Genomic DNA, 14,760 nt, shown 5'->3' on the forward strand with positions numbered 1-14,760 from the left:
AACTGGACCAATGAGCAGCATCACAATAAATGGAGAGAAGATTGAGGTTGTCAAAGAATTCACGTTGCTTGGTTCTACAATTGATGCCAATGGAAGCAGAAGTCAGGACATTAGACAACGTGTAGCATTGGGAAAGTCAACCGCGAAGGAACTGTTTCAAGTGCTGAGGAGCAAGGATGTCTCCTTGAGGACTGAGGTACGCCTGACACAAGTCATGATATTTCCAATTGCCTCATATGCATGTGAGAGCTGGACAATGAATAAGGAAGACTGAAAAAGAGTTGATGCTTTGAGTTGTGGTGCTGGCGAAGAATGCTGAAAGTACCATGACTGTTAGAAGAACTAACAGATCTGTCCTGGAGGAAGTGCACACGAAATGCTCCTTGGAAGCGAGAATGGCCAGACCTCTTCTCACCTATTTTGGTCATGTTTTCAGAAGGGACCATTCCTTGGAGAAGGATGTAATGGTTGGTAGGGTGGAGGGTCGACGAAAGAGGGGGAGGCCTTCAATGAGATGGATTGACACAGTGGCTGCGATGATGGCCTCAAGTATAGCAGGGATCGTGGAGCTGGCGTGGGATCAGGCAGTGTTTCATTCTGCTGTGCATGGGGTCGCTATGAGTCAGAAACAACTTGATGGCACCTAACAACAATAACAAAGAGTGGCTAATAAAAACTTTTAAAGTCATGTAAATATAGAGGGACTTGCCTAACAGGATATTAGAAGATACAGTAAAGCTGTAAAAATGGAAATATGTTTGAACTTCTTTAAAAGAATAGAAAGACAAATTTATGAAATTAAGTGGCATTTGTAAATAAAGTAAGTAGCTGCTAGTAGTTTAAGAACTCAGTTTATGATAAAATATCACAAATATATGGCTTTGTAAGTGGTGGTGGTAAATTAGATCATACCATACATGCGTCAGATGGAATTCTGAATGGACTAAAGTGTTAAATACCAAAAATAACTTAAGAAGAAAACAATTTATAAGTAAACTGATTTTATGATATGAAGTGACTTCTTCAGACTAACAATAAAGGACAAAATAAAATATCTATAATTTGTAACTTTTTTATAGCAAAATTTTTTAAATAAATTTGAAAATAATACACTAAAAGAGAATTCTTTACAACATTTAAAATAGGCAAATGATTAATTCACATTTCACAATTTATAAGGGCTTCTCTGAATCAGTTTCAGAACACCACCTTTGTGAAAAGTGAGTAAACACGTGCAATGTATAAATAGGCAATTCTTAGCCAAACAAGTTAGCTACTGAAATGATGCTCATTCTTATCGAAAACTAGGTATTGCAGATTTAAATAATAAAAATTGGTTTATTGCCCATGAAATTTGCAAAAAATTAAAGTGATTTCTAATCTTCATTGTTGTTAAGTATATAGGGAAATCCTATAAAAAGTATTGTCAAACTTTATTCTAAGTTCTTCTTAACATAAAAAGAATTTTTTATTATTATTTAGTCACAGAGACTTATAGGCAAAGACTTATGTAAACCAGAGGAGTTACTTATTTACAGTGTAAAACTTGTATAAGGCAGAAACCTGTCAGAGAAAGAAAACTCATATATTTTCACTAGAATTAGCAATATAAAAGTGGTGAAACATTTGTCAAAGGTGGAAAACTTAATGAGACCTTGTAAATCAAGGCAGTCGGGTTGAGTTCCAGCTCTCACAAGTTTCACTGTACTCGAAGGGGGCAGTTTATTATTTTCCAATAAAGAAAATCCTAAAGTCTTCTGACAGAATCTTGGTACCATGATCCCTTGAGAATGAAATTTATATTTGTAGTTAGGTGCCATCAAGTCAGCTCTGATTCATAGCGACCCTCTGTACGGCAGAACAAAACACAGCCTGGTCACGCACCATCCTCACAATCCTTGCTATGCTTCAGCCCATCTTTGCAACCACTGTGTGATTCTGTATTGTTGAGGCTCTTCCCCTCTTTCACTGACCTTTCACATTGCCAAGCATGATATCCTTTGGCAGGAAATGGTTCCTTCTGACACCATGAACAAAGTAGGTGAGATGAAGTCTGGCCATTCTCGCTTCCAAGGAGCATTTCGGCTGTATTTCCTCAAGGACAGATTTGTTCTTTTCTCTGGCACTCCACGGTATTTTCAGTATTCTTCACCAACACCACAATTCAAAAGCATCAACTCTTCTTCAGTATTCTTTATTCATTGTCCAGCTTTTACATGCATATGAGGTGACTGAAAATACCATGGCTTGGATTAGGCTCACCTTAGTCTTCGAAGTGACATCTTTGCCCTTTAGCACTTCAAAGAGGTCTTTTGCAGCAGATTTGTCCAGCACAATAGGACATCTATTTTGAGGATGTAGCTCCTCCCCAGTCATATTCTGAGTGCCTTCCAGTTTATAATTACTAATATCTAAATGAGCTTACCCTCAGGTGAAAAAAAGAGTTGTATGTTTTATTCAGCCAAAGATAAAGCTTAGGCATTATTCCTACTTGTGTAGAAACCATACTAGATATAGTATTGCTTGCCTTACACAATGCTATTTAATTACTGTCAAAAGCTTATCCACTCTCCCTTCTCTAAACTCTATTAAAACCATTCTTAGGATAGTACTGTAGACTTCAAGCTTATTTTAGACTACATTTTAGTCTTCTAGTTTGTATTTAAGAGAGACATAAAAAACTTGTTAGCTTCATTTCTATCTACATTTATTGGAAAAAAACACATCTTAGATTAATCATACGATGATAAATCAATCAATATTCATCATATGTTGACTCTTTTGACTTCCTTTACAGAATTTTTGAATTTGTAAACATTTTATGAATTTGTGCATAAACTAATCTTTAGCCTCATTAATTCATTCATTTATTAATTAAATATTTATTTATTTATTGAGTGACTACTGTACCAGTTACAAGAAATGTAAAGTGAATAGAACGTAATCTCTCCCCTTTTCTTGCTTATTTTGCTAAATTTTGTTTTATGTCTTCTCTGAGTTAGAATAAATAAGTTGGAAGCTTGATTTGAGGGAGAGAAAAAAGCCTACTCAATTGCAAACTTCAAAAAGAAATAAAAATAAACTGAGAATAACTATCATATTTAATAAGCACTGTTTGGAAAATTTTAAAAATTATTGGTTAGAGATATAATTAGTATAATTTGGGACATGCTGAATTTAAGGAACTTTCTTTTCACAGTCACATATGGTCATTCAGTAGGTAATGGATTAATGGGTTTAGAGCTCTAGAAAGAAATGTAATTCAGAGATGAAGATTTAGAAGTCATTAGTGTATAGGTGGAATCCTTGGGTAGTGCTAACAAGTCAGCCGTTGAGAAACCTGTGGAGCACAGTTCTCTGACACACCATGAACCAGAATCAACTTGACAGCAACTGGTTTAAGTGTAGATGGTAATCGAAATTATGAGAGTGGCTTTCAACCTTAACTTGGTTAGGCTACTCCTGTCCTCTTTAGGGGAGGAGCTCTGGTAGTATAGTGCCTAAGGCATTTGACTTTGAACCAGAAGGCTGGCAATTCAAACCTACCAGCCACTCCTCAGAAGGAGGGTTGGGCAATTTACTTCCATAGTGATACCGTCTTGGAAACCCAAGGAGGAGTTGCTATGAGTCCAACTCCATGGTAGTGCGTTGTGTTGCGTTGTCCTCTTTAGGATAAGAAAATGAACTCAGCATCTATCTCTGTACATAGGATACATATTTACTAGTATCCCTATTAATTTAAAGACAAATTTTGTAGCAAGATGTATGCCTAAAATGTATCTGCCTGAATTTCAAAAAATTGTATCATAATGAAAATGCTTGCCCCAAGAGAAACAGTTCTGATTTATCTCTTTTATTCTTTGTTAAAAATCCTTATTTCATCAATTTAAAGAAAACCAATTGCCTCCTTAGAAGATTCTGCCTTTTATACTATGATTGTTGTTGTTGTTGGTGTTGTTATGTGCCATGAAGTCAGACCTGAGTCATAGTGACCCCTTCTTGGGTTTCTGTGGCAGCATCACCACAGAAGTAGATTGTCCAATCTTCCTTCTGAGGAGTGGCTGGTGGGTTTGAACTGCCAGCCCTCTGGTTAGCAGTCAAATGCCTTAGGCACTATGCCACCAGAGCTCCTATAATATGATTAACCAATACTTTTAACTTTTATGATCCATTTAGGTGAATATTTAAAATTAATGAGAAATAATATTCATGGGATAATTTAATATCATGGTGCTGTGGTTAAGACATTTGACTGCTAACCAAAAAGGTCAGAGGTGTGACCACCAGCTGCTCCACAGCAGGAAGATAAGGCATTCTGCTTATATATAGATTTTCACGCTTGGAAACTGTACGGGTGTCACTGAATCAAAATTGACTTCACAGCAGTGGGTTTGGTTGTAGGTTTTATCAGAATACTCATTAAGTTTATTATAATTGTTTAACTGTTTTTCTTTCCTCACTAGATTATGAGATGTTCATATTATCTTTGAATTTCTAGAATATAGGCACTAACCTATTAGGAGAAAAAGGAAAGGAGTTTGACAACTTTGTAAAAGGATTACCACAAGTAAAATAGAATCTAAAAGCATAGGAGTGAGTTCAGGGTACTTTAGAAAGTATCTCATTTCTGTCTGAAAAACTACAGATATTTAAGTATTTAGTTGATTGGGGGGAAAAACTTAAGATTTCATTATCTTTCAAAATGTTACAAATTTTATCATATTTGTGTATGTTGTTGATTGCCATAAAGTCAGTTCCAACTCATAGCAACCCCAGGTGACCCTATGTTTGTGTTTAAACTTTCCAATATTTTAGTGTTTGTATTTTGAGGTTACAGTACAAACACTAAAATATTGAAAAGTTTAAACACAAATATAGGGTCACATGGGGTTGATTATTCTCCATAGAATCCTACTTTGTAATTGTAGTTGACTACTGATGTTATTTCATAATGAAATATCTCAGATATTGAAATACTGTTTAAGTTTTTTAAAATTACAATAGCTATCAAAGATAAAGCACCATTGATCTCTTGGTCTCTGTCTTTCTACACACTTAGGCATATGCATTCAAACATACTGCTTTTTAAAATTACAAGTTTGCTTTAGTATTAATATTCTCAAAATATTATATTTAGGCATGTTACAGTAAATCAGCATGAAGTTGAGTTTACTTTTTTTGTCATTTCAGAAATTAGAAAATCCTGATGAACTGGCAGAACTTATAAATATGAATCTTGCACAACTTTGCTCACTTCTAATGGCTTTATGGGGACAATTTCTGGAAGTTATAACACTGCATGAAGAACTAAGAATATTATTAGCACAAGAGCACCATACTTTGAGGGTAAGTTAAAGAAAAGTGATGTTTTAACATTTTAATGAGTGTTATCATTTATCTTTAAAAATTTCTTATGAATAAAAAGTCTGATTGTTACCTAATGTGTTGATAGATCAGAAATAAGATGTTTATCATTGACCTATTATTTGATTTCTAAAGTTAATAGTAGAATAATGTAGTTGAGCCCATGACTCGTCTCAGTCAAAACTCTGCTAGCAAGAAAAACCACTTAAACATAAATAAAGTGGGAAAATACATGATTTAGAATAGCCCCTGGAACCCAAGAATATAGCCAGTCCTCGTTAGGGACAGAAATCAAGAACTAGCAAGTCATCTTAAACTAATACAGTCTTTCTCTCCTCCCTTTTCTCTCTTCCATTCCCCTCCCCTCTTTCTCCCCCTTTTTCTCTCTTCCCTTCCCCTCCCCTCATATAGAGATGGGTGTTATGAACTTGGCAAGATTGGCAGAATGGTCTAGACATACATGTTTGCTATAGGCCCGTGCACACATTCTGCACAAAATTTTGTACAACAATTTTATTGCATAATACCTCATTGTGTGTCTTCCTAGTCTCATTTCCTTGTATAAACTGCATACTCAGTAATTTACTCATCAACTTGGAATTTCATAAAAACATCAAGTTCATGTTCTTTTTCTTTTTTTCTCTTTTTCTTAATTGTGAAATATAAGATACACTTAACACAGAAAAGTGCCTAAGACATGCACAATTTAACAAAAATTAAAAGCACACACCCTTTCAACCGTCACTCAGATCAAGAAATAGAACAATGCCAACAATACCTCAGAAGTCCTCTGTGTATCTTTTTCAATTACTATCAGCTCTCTGGTATTTAGAAATAATCATCTTCTTAACTGCTGTGATCACATGTTTCTTACTTTTCTTTTGGTTTTACCACCCATATGTGCACACCAAATAATAGAGATTGTTTCAGCATTTTTGAAGTCTATATAAATTAAATCATACTGTGCACATTCTTTTATATCTTGTTTCTTTCACTCAAGCTATTGTTTGTGAGATTAATCCATATTCTTGTCAGTGACTATAGTTATTCGTATTCATTGCTATGACATATTCCATTTGAATATATTCACATTTTTGTTGATGGACATTTGGATTGCTTCTAAAACCAAGCTACTATAAACATTTTTTTTTTTACTTTTTATTGTGATTTAGGTGAAAGTTTACAGAGCAAATTCATTTTCCATTCAAAAGTTCATACATTTTGTTTTGTGACCTTCATAGTAATCCCCACAATATAACAACTCTTTTCCCACTTCTTCCCCGTGGTTGCCTTTCCCCTGTGTCCTTTCCTATATATTCCTGTCTTCTGAGCTTTCCGTCTGCTCAAATGCTACCCTTCTGATTTTCCATGGTTGATTGTTCTAAGGAGTGCACCTCCCTAGTATAATTGTTACCTTGCAGGCCTGTCTTGTTTGGCTGAAGATTAAGCCATGGGTTGTTGTTGTTGTTAGGGAGCTCTGGTAGCATAGTGCCTAAGGCACTTGACTGCTAACCAGAAGGCTGGCGGTTCAAACCCACCAGCCACTCCTCGGAAGGAAGGTTGGGCAATCCTACAATTCCAAGCCTGAAGGGTGAGTAGGGGCCATAGTCTCCTGGGTTTCACCAGCCTCTGTCAGATCAGTAAGCCTCTTCTCTTTTATGATTTCAAGTCTTGTTCCACATATTTCTCCCACTCTATTCATGATCTCCAATTTTGATCCTTTTCTAAGTGGTTGGCACTAGTAGCAAGGCACCATCTAGTTCTTCTGGTCTCAGGGTCGGGTAAGCTAAAGTTCCCATGGTCCCCTAGTCCCTTGGACTAGTTGTTTCCATGCATCTTTGATTTTCTTCTCTCTTTGCTCCAAATAAAGAGTGACCAGTTGACGCATCTTAGATGACTACTCAATAGCCCCTAAGACCCTAATTGCTATTCACCCAACTAGGATGTAGAACAATGTTTTTACAGTGTTATCCCATTTGAGCTTGATGACCCCCATATGAACATTCTTATACATGATTCTTGGTATAGCAGTTTCTCTGAAGTATTTACCTGTGAGGGATGTTGCTGGATCACAGAGTATAACTTCAGTTTTACTACCAAAACCATATTGTTTTCCAAAGTGATGCATTTACACTTCTACCAGCAGTGTATGAGAGTTCTTTTTGAGCCACATACTCCTCACCTCTTGGTATTATCACACTTTTCACTTTTTGGGTTTGAAGTTACAGGTTATTGCAGTTTTAATTTGTATTCCTCCAATAATTTCATATAATTAGACACTGATTTGTGTGATTATCGACTGCATATTTGTTCTTTGCAAATGCCTATTCAAATCTTTTATCCATATTTCTGTAGGATTACCTCTTCATCTTGATCTTCATTTATAATAATCTTACGTTACCTTCTTCATCTTGATTTATAATAACTTTCTATATATTCTAAATACTGCTCCTGTGTCTGTTATATGGTTTATAAGTTACTTCTCTCATTTCATGGTTTGTTTTCTCAGTCTTCGTGCTGTTTGTTGTTGAACTGAAGCTCTTTGTTTTAGTGTAGAAAGAACAGAAAGACCAGACATGAACATAGCTTTATTTGGATATAATATATACAGATCAAGGGGGATATGGTTGGATTTTCAGTAAATGATGCTGGGACATTCATATATCCTTAGGGAAAAAATAGTATATAAAATTCAGTTCCAGGTGAATTGAAGACTTAAATATGAAAGGCAAAAATAAATAACTTCTAGAATATATGTAAAAGAATTTACAGAAGAGTTACAAGACAGTAATATTAGTCCATATATTCTTTATCATTTCACAAGTTACCATTTTGTCACATTTGCTTTATCATCCCTTTGCTTTGTAGATATATACACCCACTCCTCACTTACTGACACAGTTAGGTTCCAAAGACAAGGTCTTATGTGAATTCAGTGTTAAGTGAGTCAGGGGGCTATGCCATCTTTAGGGCTGGTACTCCCCCTGGTTACTCACTGCTTGCTGGGCACCCTCAGTGCATCTTGGGATGTCCCTGGCATAGCAGGCTTCCCTTCCCCACCACCAAGGAGCCCTTGGTGGTTGGGCTAGTGGAGGTTGGGGGTTTCCCAGTGCCTGCTGCCTTCCACTGCCTGCCCTGAGCAAGGGCCCTGCATCCCCCACCCACAGTCTCCGCTGCCCACCCTGTGTGAGGTCCTCACTCCTCTTCTGTCTTCCCCAGCTCTACAGTCTTATGTAACCCCTTTCCTTCTCCTCCCTTTTTTCCTTCTCCCACCAACCTCCTGACACCTTTGGGCCCTCGCCTGACCTCCCCCTCCCTTCCCATGACCTTGCGTGAGTCATCCCCCCATCACCCAGACCCTCCATGGCTGGACTGAGATGTTGCAGACAAATGGGAGAAGGTGTCCCGCAACCAGTCATCTACATGTGGCCCAGTCTGACCCAAACGTTCCAAGGACTTCTAATACATGATTCAAGGTGGCCTGTCAAGAGTACTCCAGGTCTGGCCACAGCCCCACCATAAGTACTGCCTGAGAATTTTTTCTAAGTTGTCATAAATGCAAAATGTCAGATAATGAGAGCATCTATATGTGAGGACTTGTTGTTGTTGTTATGGGCTGTCGAGTCGGACTCATAGTGACCCCTCCTTGGGTTTCCAAGACAGTATCACTATGGAAGTAGATTGCCCCATCTTTCTTCCGAGGAGTGACTGGTTGGTTTCAACTGCCAGCCTTCTGGTTAGCAGTCAAGTGCGTTAGGCACTGTGCTACCAGACCTCCTATGTGAGGACTAGGTGTACATAAATACATAATACATACATATATACATACGTATTTTTCCTGAGTCTTTTGATAGTTGTAGACATCATGCACTTTTATCCATAAATACTTCAGTATTTCTTAAAAGCAAGAATATTCTCTTACTTAACCACAGTATAATTATGTAATTTAGAACATTTTGCATTGATATATAATATATGGTTCATATTTAAATTTTACCGGTTTTCTTAATAATGTGCTCATAAATTACATTTTTCTAAAAATTTGTCCATTCTGTTTTTAAATATATTGATATGAAATAATTTATAGTATCCTCTAACATCTGCAGCATCTATAGTGTTTTCCTTGTTTTATTCCTGATATTATTTTTGCCTTCACTGTTTTTTCTTGATTGGTCTCACCAGAAGTTTGTTGCTTTATCTGTCTTTTTAAAGAACCAACTTTTGGTGTCATTAATTCTCTCTGTATGTTTTGTTTTCTGTTGCATTATTTTTGCTCATGATTTTAATATCTCCTCCTACTTTCTAAAGGTTCATTTGATCTTTTCAGTTTATAAAGTTTTTTCTAAGTATTGCTTTAGCTGTATTCCATATGCTTTGATATGTTGTTTTTGTTTTCATCCCTCAGTTACAAAGATTTTCTAATTTTTCCAAGCCATTTATTTTTTGACTCAGTGTTATTTAGAAAAGTTTCTTTTTTTCACTGGCATGTACAATGGTTTATTAAAATAATAAACACATCTGTTCCCTTTAATTTCTGTATATAAACAGAGACAAAATGCTGCTCAAGTATAGTACCCAGCATTTTGGGTAATGAACTACTTTATATACACACCACCTAGGGGAAGCTTAGCAGCCTACCATAGCAATCTATTTGGAAACCTAACATCTACTGCATGGGATTTTTCACTTAAAGCAACACAAATTAAAAAAATAAAACAAACCCCCTGCCATTAAGTTGATTCCAACTCCTAGCGACCCTATAGGGCAGAGTAGAACTGCCTAATAGGGTTTTCAGGGTTGGAAACCTAATCTTAAATATAGCTACTGACATTTTTCTTTGCTCAGAAGTCTAAAAATCTAGGTTGACTTGTAGTTAGTCTCCTTCCGAAATAAAAGACCAGAGCAGTTCTTGTCTACACATTGTCATGTTTTGTATCAGATGACTCCAACCTTGAATTAGGGATTGGCACTTAGCCCAAAGGCAGTCATCTACAGCTTGGACTTTGACATCCTGTATTAGAAGTAATAAGATCTTTTCTCTTGAGTAATTTAAACATGAGACACACAAAAAGAGACAATTAGTAAGCAATGGCTTTAACCAAGAAAGAGAAAGATAAGCAAAAGCCACGAGATGGCTGTTGTTGTTGTTGTTGTTGTTGTTAGTTGCCATCAAGTCGTCTCCAACTCATAGCGACCCTATGCACAGAACAAAACACTGCCCAGTCCTGTTCCAGCTCAGTGATCCCTGCTATACTTGAGCCCATCGCCACAACCACTGTGTCACTCCATCTTGTTGAGGGCCTTCCCCTCTTTCATCAACCTTCCACCTTACCAAGCATGACATCCTTCTCCAGGGAATGGTCCCTTGTGACAACATAACCAAAGTAGATGAGACAAAGTCTGGCCATTCTTGCTTCCAAGGAGCATTCCAGCTGCACTTCCTCCAGGACAGATTTATTAGTTCTTTTAGCAGTCTGTGGTACTTTCAGCATTCTTCACCCGCACCACATCTCAAAAACATCAATTCTTCTTCGGTCTTCCTTATTCATTGTCCAACTCTCACATGCATGTGAGGTGATTGAAAATATCATGGCTTGTGTCAGGCACATCTTAGTCCTCAAGGAGACAGATTTGCTCCTCAGCACTTGAAAGAGGTCCTTTGCAGCCGACTTGCCCAGTGTTATACGTCTTCTGATGTCCTGACTGCTGCTTCCATTGGTGTCCAATGTAAAGTCTTTGACAACTTCAATCTTTTCTCCATTTATCGTGATGCTGCTTATAGGTCCAGTTGTGAGGATTTTTGTTTTCTTTCTACTGAGATGTAATCCATACTGCAGACTGTATTTGTATTCTTCAGTCTTCATCAGTAAGTGTGTCAAGTCATCCTCACTTTCAGCAAGCAAAGTTGTGTCGTCAGCGTATCGCAGGTTGTTAATGATTCTTCCTCCAATTCTGATGCCACATTCTTCATCATAAGTCCAGCTTCTTGGATTATTTGCTCAGCATACAGATTTAATAAGTATGGTGAAAGGATACAACCCTGACACACTCCCTTCTTGATTTTAAACCATGCAGTGTCCCCCGTTCTTCTGTTCGAGTGACAGCCTCCTGGTCTTTGTACAGGTTCCTCATGAGTTCATGAGTACAATTAAGTATTCTGGTATTCCCGTTCTTCTCAACGTTATCCACAATTTGTTATGATCCACATAATCAAATGCTTTTGCATAGTCAATAAAACACAAGTAAACATCTTTACAGATGTTTGCAGGTTTGCAGCTGAGTGTTTAACCACAGAGCCAGCCACCAGGGCTACTTACTAAGCACTTCAAAAAAAAAAAAAAAAAATCCACTGCCATGGAGTTGATTCCAGATAGCAACCTAGAGAAGTGTTAATCCTATTACAGAGTGAAACAGCTATACTAAGTTTCTTTTGACTAGTTTTTTACTTCTAATTTATGTTTTGTATGACTCTTATAAATAGTGTTTGTGTCTGGTATTCTTTGCTTTGAGCCAAGATCCATCTGACATCAGCAATGATATCCCTTGTTCCACGTCCTCTTCTGAATCCAGCTTGCACTTCTGGAAGTTCTCTGTTAATACACTGCTGCAACCGTTTTTGAATGACCTTCAGTAAGATTTTATTTGTGTGTGGTATTAATGATACTGTTTGATAACTGACTGGAAGAGATCCATGTTTGTGCCCATTCCAAAGAAAGGTGATCCCACAGAATGTGGAAATTATCAAACAATATCATGAGATGGTAGACACTATTAATAAGTCATTATCATAAAGAATCAAAGTATAAAGGCTCAAAATCAAAGCAAAGAAAGAGAGAAAAATATGGGAATGGAGGAGTGACTAGAAAAAGAACAACAGAATTTTGTTTCTGAAACAACAGCTACTAGAATGATATTAGGCTATTTAGTCTATTCGTTGTTTCCTAAGTGAACAATATCGTATTTCTACAAAAACTGGCTGTTTGGCCACAAGTGGGCTTCTTGGATGTCCTTACTTTGCTCTATATCCTTATAAACATGCCATAATAAGCAGAGGAAACCTAAGCTGAGAAAATACATCTTTTTTTATTTTTTTAACTAAAATATCCAGGAATGTGATTCTTATTTCCAAATATGCAAATTTCCCACTTGTCTTTTCATTATTGATTTCTAGTATATCCACATTGTATTAGCAATCAGTCTGTGTGACTTCAGTGTTTTAAAATGCTTTGAGACTTGTTTTGTTTGTACCCAGCAGGATATGCATTCTTGATTCTTGCTACATTTATGGCAGCAAACTGCCCCACGTTTCCTCCTACAGAGTGTCTATGGGTTTGAACTGCTGACCTTTTGGTTTGCAGCTGAGTGTTTAACCACAGAGCCAGCCATCAGGGCAACTTAGTAAGCACTTAAAAAAAAATCCACTGCCATGCTGCCATGGAGTTGATTCCAAATAGCAACCTAGAGAAGTGTTAATACCTATTATAGAGTGAAACAGCTATACTAAGTTTCTTTTGATTAGTTTTTTACTTCTAATTTATGTTTTGTATGACTCTTGTAAATGGTGTTTGTGTGTGTATATGTGTATGTTTTAAGGTAATGAGACAATCTTTGTTTTTTAATGGTATGAATTATATTTGTGTGTGTGTGTGTATGTATATATATATCTTTTCCATCTATTCAGTGTTACTTTTTCTTCCCCTTTGAACTTCTTTAGGTTTGGATTATCTTTTGGTTCAGAAGTTATATACTTTGTTTCTCTTCTAGTTGATATCTTTGTGGTTACTTCTCAGGAATGGATATTTTTCCCCCTGCTGTCAGACCAATTTTTTAACAATCTCGCTGGGATAAAGAGGTTATCTCTGCATTACTCTTACTTTGTAGTATAGCCCTTAGGAACCCAGATTAATGTGGGAGACATCTTTTAGACTCTCTACCTTGGGAAAGCTCTGAGGATTGACTTGTGTCTTACTTATCTAGTGCTGCTAGAACAAATAGCACAAATGGGTGGCTTGAACAGAAATGTATTTTTCTACAATTTAGGGGGCTAGAGGAACAAATTCAGAGCACCAGCTCTAGGGGAAAGCTTTCTTTCTGTTGGCTCTGGGGAAAGGTCTTGGTTCATTAGTGATCTTTATGTGCTGTGGCATCTATCTTTCTCATCTCTACTTGCTTGCTAGTCCTAATCTGGTCATATATATATATATGGGCTCAACTATAGTTGCTCCTTAACCACAGATTTGTTGTTGTTATGTGCTGTAGAGTCATCTCTGACTCACAGCAGCCCCTCCGTGAGTTTCTGAGGCAGTATCTCTATGGAAGTAGGTTGCCCAATCTTCCTTTCGAGGAGTGGCTGGTGAACCTTATGAATAGCAGAGAAGCACTGCCTGATACCTTACTGCGTGACTTTATGAATAGCCCTGAAACATTGTCCAATGCAGTGCAGGAGGATGAGCCCCTTAGGTCAGAAGGCTCTCAAAATATGACTGGGAAAGAGCTGCATCATCAGAGTAGAACCAACCTTACTGATATGGATAAAATAAAGCTTTTGAGACCTGCATTTGCTGGCATGGCACAACTCAAATTGAGGAGAAACAGCTACAAATATCCATTAATAATCAGAACATGGAATGTACAAAGTGTGAATCTAGGAAAATTGGAAGTGTCAGAAATGAAATGGAACGCATAAAGATTGATATCCTAGACATTAGTGAGCTATATATATGGACCAGTTTAGGCCATTTTGAATCAGACAACCATATGATCTACTATGCCAGGAATGACAATTTGAAGAAGAATGCATGGCATTTATCATCACAAAGGATGTTTCAAGATCTGTTCTGAAGTACAATGCTGGCAGTGATAAGACACTATCCATATGCCTACGAGGAAGACCAGTTAATACTACTATTATTCACATCTATGCACCAACCACCAAACCCAAAGATGAGGAAATTGTAGATTTTTATCACCTTTTGCAATCTGTAATCAACTAAACATGCAAATCAAGATGTGTTAATTATCACTGGTGACTGGAATGCAAAAGTTGGAAACAGAGACGAATCACTGGTATTTGGAAAATTTGGCCTTGGTGACAGAAATAACACTGGAGATTGCATGATAGAATTTTGCAAGACCAACGACTTATTCATTGCAAATACCGTTTTTCAACAACACAAATGGAGGCTATACATGTGGACTTCACTAGATGGAGTACAGAGGAATCAGATTGACTTACATCTGTGGCAAGAGGTGATAGAAAAGCTCAATATCTTCAGCCAAAACAAGGCTAGGAGCTGATTGCGGAACAGACCATCAACTGCTCCTATGCAAGTTGAAGTTGAAGTTGAAGGTGATTTTGAAAAGTCCATGAGAGCCAAAATATGACCTTGATTATAT

General features: G+C 37.1%; 1 protein-coding gene across 1 annotated transcript in view; it reads left to right on the forward strand.

Moving 5' to 3' along the window:
* The window catches only part of FAM135A (family with sequence similarity 135 member A), a 175,469-nt gene that overhangs the window by 95,420 nt on the left and 65,289 nt on the right, over positions 1–14,760 (forward strand). Inside the window, exon 10 of the mRNA XM_042781564.1 lies at positions 5,191–5,346. Within this exon, the coding sequence (XP_042637498.1) occupies positions 5,191–5,346 (156 nt within the window). The remainder of the gene's footprint in view (positions 1–5,190; positions 5,347–14,760) is intronic.

Source organism: Orycteropus afer, unplaced genomic scaffold (genome assembly GCF_000298275.1).
Source record: "Orycteropus afer afer isolate SDZICR_OR568_19922 unplaced genomic scaffold, OryAfe1.0 scaffold00133, whole genome shotgun sequence".
Classification (NCBI taxonomy): Eukaryota; Metazoa; Chordata; class Mammalia; order Tubulidentata; family Orycteropodidae; genus Orycteropus; species Orycteropus afer.